At 37.2% G+C, this 12,825-nt stretch overlaps 1 protein-coding gene across 2 annotated transcripts; it reads right to left on the bottom strand.

Annotated features, from left to right (window-relative positions):
• Window positions 1-7,728: 7,728 nt before the first annotated feature.
• Window positions 7,729-11,912, bottom strand: LOC114758418 (G-type lectin S-receptor-like serine/threonine-protein kinase At1g11330). Of its 2 annotated transcripts, none has more exons than XM_028947453.1 (8): window positions 11,848-11,912; window positions 9,854-11,719; window positions 9,662-9,772; window positions 9,243-9,445; window positions 8,934-9,144; window positions 8,537-8,774; window positions 8,300-8,450; window positions 7,729-8,167 (listed from the first exon to the last, which is right to left on the bottom strand). In XM_028947453.1, the coding sequence occupies exons 1-8, from the start codon at window positions 11,903-11,905 to the stop codon at window positions 7,859-7,861; spliced, it is 3,147 nt and encodes a 1,048-aa protein (XP_028803286.1). In that variant the 5' UTR covers window positions 11,906-11,912; the 3' UTR covers window positions 7,729-7,858. The 2 variants fall into 2 exon arrangements, with proteins under 2 accessions (XP_028803286.1, XP_028803287.1); XM_028947454.1 differs by having other exon boundaries at window positions 9,243-9,442.
• Between the last annotated feature and the right edge of the window lie 913 nt (window positions 11,913-12,825).

Here is a 12,825-nt window from a genome sequence, read left to right as displayed (position 1 = left end):
ACCGAAGTACCGAGCCACTAGTTTATGTAGGGTCGAATTGTTCAGCAGATTCCTCCGAAAGGGATGCAACTTTAAGAACACCATATCCCCAACAGAGAATTCTCGATCAGTTTGATGCTTGTTAGCCTAGTGTACCATTCGATTCTGAGCTTTCAACAAGTACTGCTTCAGGAGCTGAATTGTTGTTTCGCGGGAGAGACAAATGCAATCAACCATATCGTTATTGGAATCACCAGGTAAGTAAGGCAAATAGGTGGGTGGCACAACACCATATACCGCCTGAAAGGGGGTCATACCTATAGCTGAATGATACGTGGTATTGTACCATAGCTCCGCCAGTGATAGCCACTTAACCCATTGCTTCGGGAAATCACCGGTCATACAGTGTAAATAGCATTCAAGGCAACGGTTTAAGACCTCCATCTGACCATCAGACTGGGCGTGGTAGGCTGAAGAAAATTGAAGCTTGACTCCTTGAAGGCGAAATAATTCCTTCCAAAATTTTCCGCAGAAAATGGGGTCCCTGTCCGTGACAATAGATTTCGGGAAGCCATGTAACTTCACGATATTGTCTATAAAGACTTGCGCAACATCTACAGTAGTGTACGGGTGTTTCAAGGCAATAAAGTAGGCTGCTTTACTGAGTCGATCCACGACCACTAAAATGGTGGTCCGAGAGTATGATTTCGGAAGACCCCCAATGAAGTCCATTGATAGCTCTGTCCAAATATGATCCGGGACAGGTAGGGGTTGAAGCAACCCTGGATAAGCGACCGTCTCATACTTGAACCGCTGGCAGATTGTACAATTCCTGACAAATTCACGAACATCATGTTCAAGGCCCCTCCAATGAAAAACAGAGGAAATTCGTTTATATGTAGCTGTCGCTCCTGAGTGTCCCCCAGTTGCATCACTATGGAAGTAAGACAAAAGCTCGGTCCAAAGGTCACGATCAGCACTGACAACCAGACGACCCTTCCGTTTGAGTAATCCATTGGACCAAGAAAAAACAGGGTGCGACGTAGGGGTACGTTCCAACTCAGCAATAAGGCGTTGAACCTGATCATCTGTAGCCCAAGACTTCTGTACCTTATCACATAAGTTAGTCATAGGCGCTGTGATTGCTGTGATAGACCCATCATGTTACCGGGAGAGAGCGTCAGCTGCTAAATTCTCTTTGCCTCGACGGTATTCAATGTCATACGTCAATCCCCATAACCTGTTTACCCACTTGAGCTGATCAGCTGAAACTGATTTTTGCTCCAGTAAGTGCTTGAGAGGAAGGTGGTCAGTGCGAATCGTAAAGGGGCAACCTACAAGATAAGAACGCCATTGTTTAACTGCAAATACAATGGCCATAAGTTCTCATTCATAAGCTAACATGGTGCGACCACGAGGATTGAATCCCTTGCTTGCAAAAGCGATAGGGTGGCCTTGTTGACTTAACACAGCTCCCATTCCTGATCCTGAGGCGTCAGTCTCAATGATAAATCGTTCAGCGAAGTTAGGAAGTGCTAAAACTGGAGGGGAGGTCATGGCACATTTTAGAGCCTCAAAGGCGTTGGCTGCTGTGGCATTCCACTGAAACTTAGAATCATGCTGTAACAAGGCAGTCAATGGTTGGCATATTACACCAAAATTCTTAATAAAACATCGGTAATATCCAGCAAGGCCGAGAAACCCCCGTAATGCACGTATTGTAGTTGGAGTGGGCCAAGACGTAATTGCCGCAATTTTCTGAGGGTCAGCTTCAACACCTTTTTCAAAAATGATATGCCCAAGATAATCGACTCTTGTTGAGCCAAAATTACACTTATTGGCTTTCACATAAAGCTTGTTTTCATGGAGGATGGTCAATGTGGTGGATAAATGTTGCAAATGAATCTCCCAGTCAGAGCTGTAGACCAAAATATCGTCAAAAAAAACTGGAATAAATTTTCGTATGTAAGCCTTAAAAACAGAGTTCATCAAGCTCTAGAAGGTAGCTGGCACGTTTGTCAAACCAAAAGGCATCACCACAAATTCGTACAAGCCCTCATGAGTTTGAAATGTCGTCTTATGAATATCTGGTGAGTACATTCGAATCTGATGATACCCTGCTCGCAGATCCATTTTCGAAAAGTAACAAGCTCCCTGTAATTTGTTGAGAAGTTCTTCAATGAGGGGAATGGGGAACTTGTGCTTAATCGTTTGGTCATTCAATCATCGATAGTCGACACAAAATCGCCAAGACCCATCTTTTTTGTGAACTAAAACTACTGAAGCTGCAAATAGACTCTGACTGTTGCGAATAATTCCCGTATGAAGCATCTGTTGCACCTGACACTCAATCTCATCTTTTTGGACAGGACCGTAACGATATGGACGACAGCTGATAGGTTATGGCTGCTTAAGATGGATTTGATGATCAAAAGCTCGTGGTGGAGGCAGGGATTTGGGTTCCTCAAAAACATCCTGGAAAGAACGAAGGATTGCCTCCAGCTGCATCGTCTGTGAATTTGTCAGAGAAAGTGCACTACTAACGGCTAGAAAAGCCGAAGAATCCATAGAGTATGAATAAACAAGAAACAGATGTGGTGCCTTGCGTAATAATCCGTCATCAATGGGCTGCTCGGTTAAGGTGGGCTTCAAGGAACCCATGCCAACGATCTCGAAATAGCGGTCCTGGTAATTAAAAGCAATTAAGTGCTTGTCCATATCCAATATAATACGACCCAACTTTTTAAGCCATTGGACTCCTAAAATTAGATCAAAGACACCTAGATCCATAACCAAGAAATCATCAACAAAGGATGAGTCAGCCATGGACCATGTTAAGGAATGACAGTACTTATCGACCAAAATCTGACGCCCTCCAGCCATGTTGACACGCAATGCCTGGTCAGTTTGAACAGGTAGCTTTGACCGTTTGGCCAGTGACGAATGCACCACGTTATGCGTGCTGCCCGTATCAATTAGGATGATCACTTTATGTTTCTTAATATACCCTTCAATCCGCAAAGTCGAATACCCCTCATTACCTTCTACGGCGTTAATAGTGGCAGTCGGTAGGGAATTCGAGTCCAAGGTATCCACCGCATCTACGAATTCATCATCTTCATTGTCAAGTACCACAAGCATCATTAACTGAGATTCTTTGCACTTGTGAGAAGCAGAATATTTGTCATTAAACTAATAACAAAGGCCTTTTCGGCGCCTCTCTTCCATTTCCTTCTTGGACAATGTCAATGAAGGTTTCTTAGCCGACGAAACCGTAGAGGAGTGAGAGGAAGGGGAAGAAGATATTGAAGCCTTATAAGGCGTCGCTTGACCACTTGAAAAATGAGACACAGGCAGAAGCGTATTAGCTCGCGATGTCCCTAGAGATGGGCGAGAAACAGAGGTAGCATCATACATTGCGCGGAGTGAATGTTCCTGCATTCTTGCCATTCGCATCATACTAGCCAAACTAGAGGGTCGAAAAGCAATCACACAGGATTGAATATCAATACGTAATCCTCCTAAGAAGCAGTTCATCGCAACCTCATCAGGAATATCAACATCGGTCAGCAAATCATCAAAAGATTCTATATATTCATCGACGGAGGAGTCTAGTTGCTGTAACTATTTGAGTTGGACCATTGGGTTGACGTGTTTAATCTCAGTGAAACGGGCTTCCATTTGAGCGAAATAATCATCCCAAGCAACATCACTCTCAGTACGCCTCCTCATAAAGTTGAGGTGCCATTTAAGAGCCTTCCCTTCCAAATGAATGCTTAACAGCCTGATACATTGATCTATCGGTGTACCGTCCACAGCAAAGAACTGACGGCATCTATACGACCAACAAAGTCCGAACCATCAAAGCGGGGAAATTCAACTCGACTCTGTTTTGTCGGTGGAAAATAGGACTGAGATGCTTGGTGAAAGGTCCCAAACTACACATGCTTACTCCGATTAAAGCTGCTTGATGATCCGCCATTTTGGTCTCCTTGACCTTAATGAACCAGTGTTGCAATTATGCCGCTTAGATCTTGCAGACATGCCTCAATTCAGCTCATGGAACTCTTCAAATCAGCGATATCAGTTGCGTGTTGTTCCAGACGAGCTTGGCCATTTTCGACCACCGCTGCATTTAGCTCGAGGCGTTGTTCTAAATCATGGAAGCAATTGCCCGATCGGGTCTCTGGAGCCATTGCCAGAGACACGGCTCTGATACCAAGTTGGTACAAGCCGATAGAGAAGAAAAAGAAAGAGAGAGAGAGAGAGAGAGACGGAACCGGATTTTTCTTATTCAATAATGCCCCCTGTACAATAGTAACTGTACTTATATGGTAAAAGTAAGAACTAAATCTGTTACAATAATCTGTTTCGCCTAATAGAATGACAGCTAAGAGGCACGTGCTAGTAAATCCTGATAATGCCACGTATCAAAACATACATACATACATATATACATATGTTAGTGTGGGGTTTCGGTTCATGTAATTAGAAAGAGCAAAACATTATATATTTACTCCCTTCGGTCCTTAATATAAGACTTGCTTTGTAGTGTAATGAAAAATTGTAGTGCAATGTTGGAATTAGATTGTTAAGAAGTTATTTTAGATTGTTAAATTTGTTTAGGGACACAAAAGTGAGACTTAAATTAATGTTGTGTAGTTGAGACTGTTTGAGTTTGATAAGGTGTTAAATTGGATTAAAAAACAAGGGGGATTGAATAATAAGATTATTCTAGTTAGTTTAATGTTAGAAGGGCATGGTGAGTTTGAAAATTGATGTATAAAGTGCTTGGAAGTTGCTGTCCAGTTTTTAATAGGATATAGTTTAAGAACTTAAAATAAAAGAATATTGTAAACTAGTTGAATAGGGAGAATTAAGTATTGAGTGAATCATGACCCCTTTATGTAATTATGAAAAAAACCTATGAAAGCTGGAACTTGCAGAAACCGTAAGTGTTTTACTGTTTAAGGCCACTTAGAATAAATGAGTGACTTAACTATGTAGATCTTAGTTGAAGAATTTAGAATGATGATTAGACATTCTTCTTGAGCTGAAGATTTTATGGATTGGTATTGAATTAGATGTTGGAAAATAATAAGTTAGTAAATTTCAGTTGGAATTGAAGTTTAGGATGAAGATATGAACATGATTAAGTGAAATTATACGAAGCTACCTAATGTTCTTGGTTACAATTTTGAAGCTCAATTTATCAGTTTAAGGGAATTTTAATTGGTTTTTATAAGGATACCTTAGATAGATGGCTAAAAGATTAGAGTTGTTATTTACTGTTGTTGAAAGTGATTAAATGTGTTAAAGTTGCTTAAATAAAAAGGGGATTAGGTGTGTCAATGATTATAAGAGTTTAAATGATAAGAATTGATTTAAGATTAAAGTGTTAAAGTTTAGAAGCAATAGTTATGAAGTTTCGTAAATATATATGCGTGTGTGTGTGGGGTTTGGCCTATGGGAACCAAAAGAAGAAGAAATGTGAAACTTATAAAGTCAAAGGTTACTAAATAAAGCAAGAGGCAAGAGATTCTGTAGATAACTTTATTATACATATAAGTTGTATATATATCTTTTGGGCTTATGTTAGATACTTGTGTATATATACATGTATGTATGTAATCCCTCCATAAGGAGGTGGATCAAGGCAACTGACATTCAGGTAAGTGCCATCATTAGAGATGGCCTCCGTATAAGTGTATGATATTTTTTAACTGTTATTATAATTATGATTATAGATGTTCAGTTAAGTTTGTTGGAAAGTCAGGGCAGTGAATGTATTAAACGCTGCAAGTGGTAACAGGTTAAATATGGTTGTAGAATAGTTATATAGAGTGAGTATTGGTTCAAACGAAGTTTAATTTGAACCTGGGTCTTAATATATCATAGAATTTAATCAGGTATTTACTATAGAGATTGAACCACTAACTTGGTTTCAAAACAAGATTTGATTTGCCATGTTTTTTTTCAGAAAATCTCCTTCTTTGAAAGGTACCCTATGATGTTTTAAAGAAAAGTTTTAAAAAGTTTAGATTTTTGGGAATTCTATAATTTAAAAAGTGGTTCTATTTTAATAAACAGCTCTAATATAAGTCTCTAGAGTTAGGTGCTACAACACTGCTCTGGCATTGGCTTTCTTTGATGGTAGTCTGGAGTTCTTAATGATATTCCAGCTTATGAAGGTATGCCCTTTTCCATGAAGAAGAGTGTTGCGGTACGGAAAATGGAGATAATTCTGAGCTGTTTTTTTAATGTGTTTGGTCCTAAAACCTGAAATTTTCTTGAGGTTTTGGGGATTACTATACATTAATGATCGAATATATTTTTGTTTAGGGCAATTGATGTAGTGTTCTTAATTTTAGGCTTGAAATACAATATTGGTGCTGTTTTAATTTCTATATTTGTTAACCTTGTAGCCAAGAGGTGTGACTTGATCCCTTCCGGTGGTTGACGATAAAAGCCATTAAAGTTGTAACACTTCCTGTCTAAGTAGGTAGGTTTGAATATGGAAAGTGATTATGGTTATACAGGAGACTGACTTCCTGTCTGAGCATCATGTAATTCTACATACCAAGTGTTTTAGTGTAATATATTTTGGAAACAGTAATTGTCTTAGTGTGAGTCTATTTATTGTGGTCTAAATTCTAAATAATCTAAGGTGTTATTTACCTGGGGTTGGTTTATTATACAAGTGATATAAGATGGATTTGTTATTTTCCACTTTTACCCAACATTTGAAACTCCTCAAGTGATCAGAGATTATCCATAAATATGCATTGGTTGTTAGTAGATGTGTTTTCTGGAGCTCACAACTTAATTATAACTAGTTGACATATTGTGAAAAGTTGTGTGATTTTCTGCCAATTAATTTATTTCCCAAATGTTCAAAAATTAATTATTAACTTCTACCTCTTAACTGGAATTAGCTCCATCTGGATATGGGATCTTGTGTTTTAGGCATTGTATGATAATACTTTTTCACTTGCCTTGAAATTTTACAGAACTTGTTGTAGTTTGTGTTCTGTTTGCTTTATTTTTGATAGTTTTTATGGGTCGTTGGAGGTGCTAAAAGGTACTTCAGGTAAATGTAGTCAGAAAAATTATTCTGCCAGATTTTTATCGTTAGAAGACTATATAATCAAATTGCTAGTAGACTTTTTGGTGATATATTACATGTTGTACATTAGGTTCCAAACAATGTTGCAAATAATTTATGAATTTACATTTTCTATTGACTAAAACATGGAAGCTAGCATCTAAGATCTTGACATTTCATTATTGTAATAATCTAAAACAATCATGCATAGATCATAAATATAATATAATCATCTGCAACTGCAACATTAGTTTTCTTGGGGAAACATCAGTTAAGCAATAGATCTTATATTTTTTTAGTAATTTTATGGGTTTCAAATCATTAATATTACAATTCATAGCATGCTTTCAACTAAAATCCTTCTCCAAAAACAGCAAACAAGAACAAGAACTGGAGTAAACTCTGGTGGAGCTTAGTCTGAAATTATGAATCTTGGCTGGGTTTTTCAAATAACTAATTTTAAGGGAATAAAAAACTGGACACTCTTCTTGCAATTGTGTGGCTGGCTGCAGGTGGCCAGTTCTGTTTCATTATTGAGATAATGTTAGAGAAACTTTTGAGTAAAACTTGAATGGATTTAAGATAGCTAAGTGTTACAATTCGTGCCATGATTTCAAATGGAATCCTTATCCGAAAAATGGAAATTAAGTTAAAAAAGAAAACAAAAAATAGACAAAGCTCATGCACAACACTAGTACATCATACCACCAAGAATATAACAACTAGGAAGTGATTTATCAAAACAGTTATTTTAGTCATAAATTGGTAATGTAGCTATCTGCCTTGTATGTCGCTAACACTAAGTTCGTTGTTGGAAAATAATCTTTGATTCTCTTCTGGGGTCAATTGATTCAATATACTCTGCCATTGGATGAACGCAGGTTGCCTTGGAGGAGGAAGATTGACGATCTCACTATTAAGCATAGAAACTACAGTGCTCATACTTGGCCTCTCTATTGCAAGGTCTTGTACACATAGAAGTCCTATGTGTATGCACCTCAATATATCCTTCTCCAGCTTTTGATTAGATATTTCTGGGTCTATTAGCTGTACAATGTTTCCCTCATTCCATAATTTCCATGCCTAAAACACATAACAAAAGAAGCATATATAATTATTACCTTTGGAAGCCTTAGAGCTAAGAGTAAAATCAACAGTTAATAATAGAATTCTGTAATTAGGTATTGAGGAAGTTAATAAAAAGTGGAGACTTACAAATCCTAGAAGGCTAAGAGACTGCTCATTGTTATAAAAGCTTGAGTTTCTTCTTCCACTTATAATCTCTAATAGTAAAACTCCAAAGCTAAACACATCTGATTTCTCTGAAAATAATCCTTCCATAGCATATTCTGGAGACATATAGCCACTGTATTGTTGGGTAAAACAAATAATTGTTAGAGTACTCACTACGTAGTATGCTACTATAATATTAGGTAAGGAAGGAAAACTTACTAGGTTCCAACAACTCTCCTTGTGTTAGCATGATCTTCACTTCCTTTGAAAATTCTAGCCATACCAAAATCTGATATTTTTGGAATCAGGTTCTCATCTAGCAAGATATTACTTGCCTTTAGGTCCCTATGTATAATTTTTAGTCTAGAGTCCTTATGAAGATAAAGTACTCCTCTCGCTATTCCTTCAATTATGACAAAGCGCTTTTCCCAGTCTAGAAGTTTACGTTTTTCTGGATCTACAGCAGTACAGGAGAGGGTTATATAAGTCTTGTCCATACCTTAAAGAAAACTCAAATATCTGTATGAAAGACTATCACAAACAAATTTTTTGTTTTTCCCCCTAATTATGTGCATGACTAGAAAGAGCTAGAGCAAAAGGGATCAGAAAAACCAACCAAATATAAATGCATCCAAACTTTTATTTGGCATGTATTCATAGATCAACATCTTTTCTTCTTCTTCAATACAGCAACCTAAAAGTTTTACAAGATTACGATGTTGAAGCCTGGAAATGACAATCATTTCATTCATGAATTCTTCTTGTCCTTGTCGAGATGCTCTTGATAATCTCTTAACTGCTATATCCTGACCATCTTGCAGTGTTCCCTTGAAGAAAATCCCATGAAAAAGTTGTTATGCATAATGAATTTGAATTAAACCAATTTTTTTTGCCAACTAAACTAATAATTCATGAAATCAAATACCTTATAGACTGGACCAAAACCTCCTTGCCCAAGTTTATTGGTCAATTGAAAGTTGTTTGTAGCAGTTGCAACCTTTTCAAAATCATAGATCAATAACTCCTGGAATTTAACTTGTGACAAGGTTCCAATAATATTGCCTCTTGTTTTGTCTACATTTGCACCACGCTTTTTTGACAAGAACTCTATGCTATTTCGTTTTCCTGCTGATCATATGAATCTAGTGTATTTACAAAGAGAAAGAGATGGAAGTGCTTCATTTGAAAAATGTGGAAACATAACTATCCAAAAGACATCTAACCATATGAATATTGCCTTTGAAAGTGCCTTATATAGTTAAATTGTAACTGCCTATGTCATTTTAAAGCCAATAGATGTGGTGGGATTTGAAATTATTAAGATGATATGAAAAGGAATAGTACCTGAATGTTTTGCCTTCCATTTCCATAAGAAGCATGCACAACTGACACTGATAATAATAGTTCCTATTACTGCAACAATGATAATGATGAATGTCCTATGTCTCTTCTTATCTATCATGAAAGTAAAAGGTGAGGAATTTCATGCCAAAAAATAAAGTTAAAATTCCAAGTAGTCTAAGAAAATTTAGATACCAAGATCTGAATTGGCTGCACGAATGTATAGGTCAACTCCTCCATTTGAGAATTGTTGTACGTCAATTAGATTTTCTTTCCAAGTCATACAGCCAAGCACTGAATTATATGAATATGCTTTACAAGTGCAGTTCTCCAAGCACTGTATTCTACAATCATCTTCTGTATTAGATGATTGTTCTCCAAAGTTTGGTGGTTTAACATTTTGCAGATGGAAAAACGTATCTTCCTTTCCATTAGAACTGGCATTTTTCATTTTCTCACATGGCAGAGTTGATTTCCTAACACAACCACCTGCCCAATTTTGTCTATTCCATTCCTCCCCATTTCTTGGTTCAAACCCATTCAAACAACTGCACTTTGGCGTACTCTTTGAATTGCAAATTCCGAATTCCCCACATATACCATAGACATCACAATCTGAATTTTGAAAAAGATTTGTTTCTAGCCATCTCCTCTTAGTATCATCCCATTGTTTATGTAATAACTTTCCTTTTGCATTCAAAACAACCATCTCTTTGGTGTCAGACCCATTTGAGAGGCTAAAAACCATCTCTTCAGCACCATTATCATACTCAGAACTCATCCTGAGAACTGTTGTAAGGCCTTGGCCATTCCATGGACCACTACGCCAGTAGGGGCTAGTTGCATTCCATATGAACAGTTCTGCAAAATTTTGTTGTTCTAGGCTCATAGAGAAATTGCCAAGTGATGGATCAGACTGATTTTTCCATGCTGTTAACTTTCGTTTCTCCCCTGTTCTTTTGTTGCTGGTAATTTTCATGCTTTGCAACAATGTATCTGAAGGATGCTCAAAACTTTGCCATATAGTTTTCGTCAAGTTATCAATTAGGACAAGGTTTCCAGAATCTAAAATCTGAAAACTAGTAGTAGATGAAATATTTGACACATTTGATGACCAAATGGTTTGGTTTTGCCCATCTAATATGACAAGATTGCCATCTTCAGATACCTTAACAATTCCTGAAGTATCCCTTAATGGTCGATTTCTGTTAGCTACCCATACAATAGTGGAATTGGACATGTACCAAATTCCCACATAGCGATTTGTAGAATTTTCAGGAGTGAAGAACCCTAGTGTGAACAAACCCCCTTTGGAGCTTATTGTCTTTGGATCCTTGATGGAATGAGATGTTGTGATGCTTTCCGTGCATGATGAGGAGCCAGATGTGTCCAAATTTGTGTAAGGGGATTCACAGAAGGTGATATTATAATCTGCGCCTTTACATCTGAAATTGGTTTGATTATAATCTGCTGGATAGCTATAGGCACGTTGGCAAACACTCTTGAATAGTTCTGCAGAAGATGAGGGCTTGGAAGGATTGCTAACACAGGATTGTAATGATGATGAGCCATCTGCCATACAAGCGCCCTTGCACGCCACAACTTTTCCATCTTTGCTCGTTACCCTCAACTCTGAAGGGCATAGGCTGATCATATCTGCCAGACAATATGTGCTCTTGCATTCTCCACAACCACCGTGAGGAACAACAGCTACAGGAACATTGAATCCATCTACCAAGCTCACATCATAATAATCTTGCCCTTGGACTTGGCCTAGAGAAAATTCTATCAATGTCGCAGGTGGTGTACCTCCCTTGTCTTGGCATTCCAGCTTCCTGGAGCCGCAATCACCGGTAACACAAGAGAAGTTTCCAGTGGAGTCTTGTGTGCATTGAGTTCGACTCCAAAAGCGGCCATTCCAAGAAGTGGGAGCAGAAATGATCCTAGATTCACCTGTTTTAAGAACAAAACCGGTGCTTGATAATGGATCATTTGAAACAATGCCTGGCCATATTGTGTAGCTGCATTTGTTAGCTACTGTGAACTTTGTTGAAGTTACTCCTGCAAGTGAATCCCAAGAGATGTCAGACTCAATAGTGTTAACTTTGCTAAATGAAATACAAAATTCATGTTTATTTTTCAACTTTGATGTCTGATAGTCATAATTTCCACTTTTCATTTACAATTACCTGATATGGATTGGAGAAGAGCTATTAAAAGCAAAACCAATTGTGTGGGCTGATCCATGTATATGATCATAGAATAACAGGGAACAGGCTTCTGTCTCTGCAGAAGAACGCCATCGTTGTATTGGAAGATTCAAGACGCTAGCGCCATAAATGAAGGTTCCGTTGTGTTGATGGGAACCAATGACTGTCAAGTCAATGGACTTGTTTCCTTATAGAAAGTTGCCAATTTTGACCTAATATTAATTATAAGAAATTAGAGGAAGTAACGTTCACGGCGGCACCGATCCAAACATAAACTTCACGGAATGGGACTTATTGTTCGGTTTTACTTAATATTGTTTGGATCCTCCTTTCAATAATTGAAATCATGGATAAACTTATTTCAGGCAAATGGACGTTATATGAAGTGTGTATTGTGTTTTATTTTCATAGACAAGGGTGAGAAAGTATTGAAGGCATTTTGCTTTCATCTTAAAGATAATAAGAGTAAATTACATTTACCTTGTATTAGTTTTTCTGGGACAACCAGAAGTCTTCCCTCTATTTTCAAAGCTTACAGTTTAATTTTTCGTACCATTCAGAATACTTCATTAAAAATTATAAACTATATTTTTATTGATTAGTGTTTAGGATAAAAATTTTAAAATGAGTAGTAAGGTTTCAATCTTTTAAAATTTTATACTAAACAAGGTTAAAATATCGAGATCAAAAATAACATTTAAAATATAAAATTATTTTAAAAATCAAAGATCTGTTATGTTTTAAGATATTTTATTATCAGATTTTAAAAATATGTCAAATTTCAAGAATGTTACAATCTTAGTTTAGTCAATGGTCATAATTTTCACGAAATATAAAAGTAACCTCTTAGAATTTAATGATAAATTTCTTAAAACCTTTTAATGATCGCAGAGTTTCATACTACCTCCGGTCCTAATTATAAGAGCCAGTTGATTAATTTGAGGATATTAAGGAAGT

The sequence above is a fragment of the Neltuma alba genome, unplaced genomic scaffold (genome assembly GCF_004799145.2).
Source record: "Neltuma alba isolate B1F8T4 unplaced genomic scaffold, ASM479914v2 tig00010693_pilon, whole genome shotgun sequence".
Classification (NCBI taxonomy): Eukaryota; Viridiplantae; Streptophyta; class Magnoliopsida; order Fabales; family Fabaceae; genus Neltuma; species Neltuma alba.
This window is presented reverse-complemented; position numbering and strand designations above follow the sequence as displayed.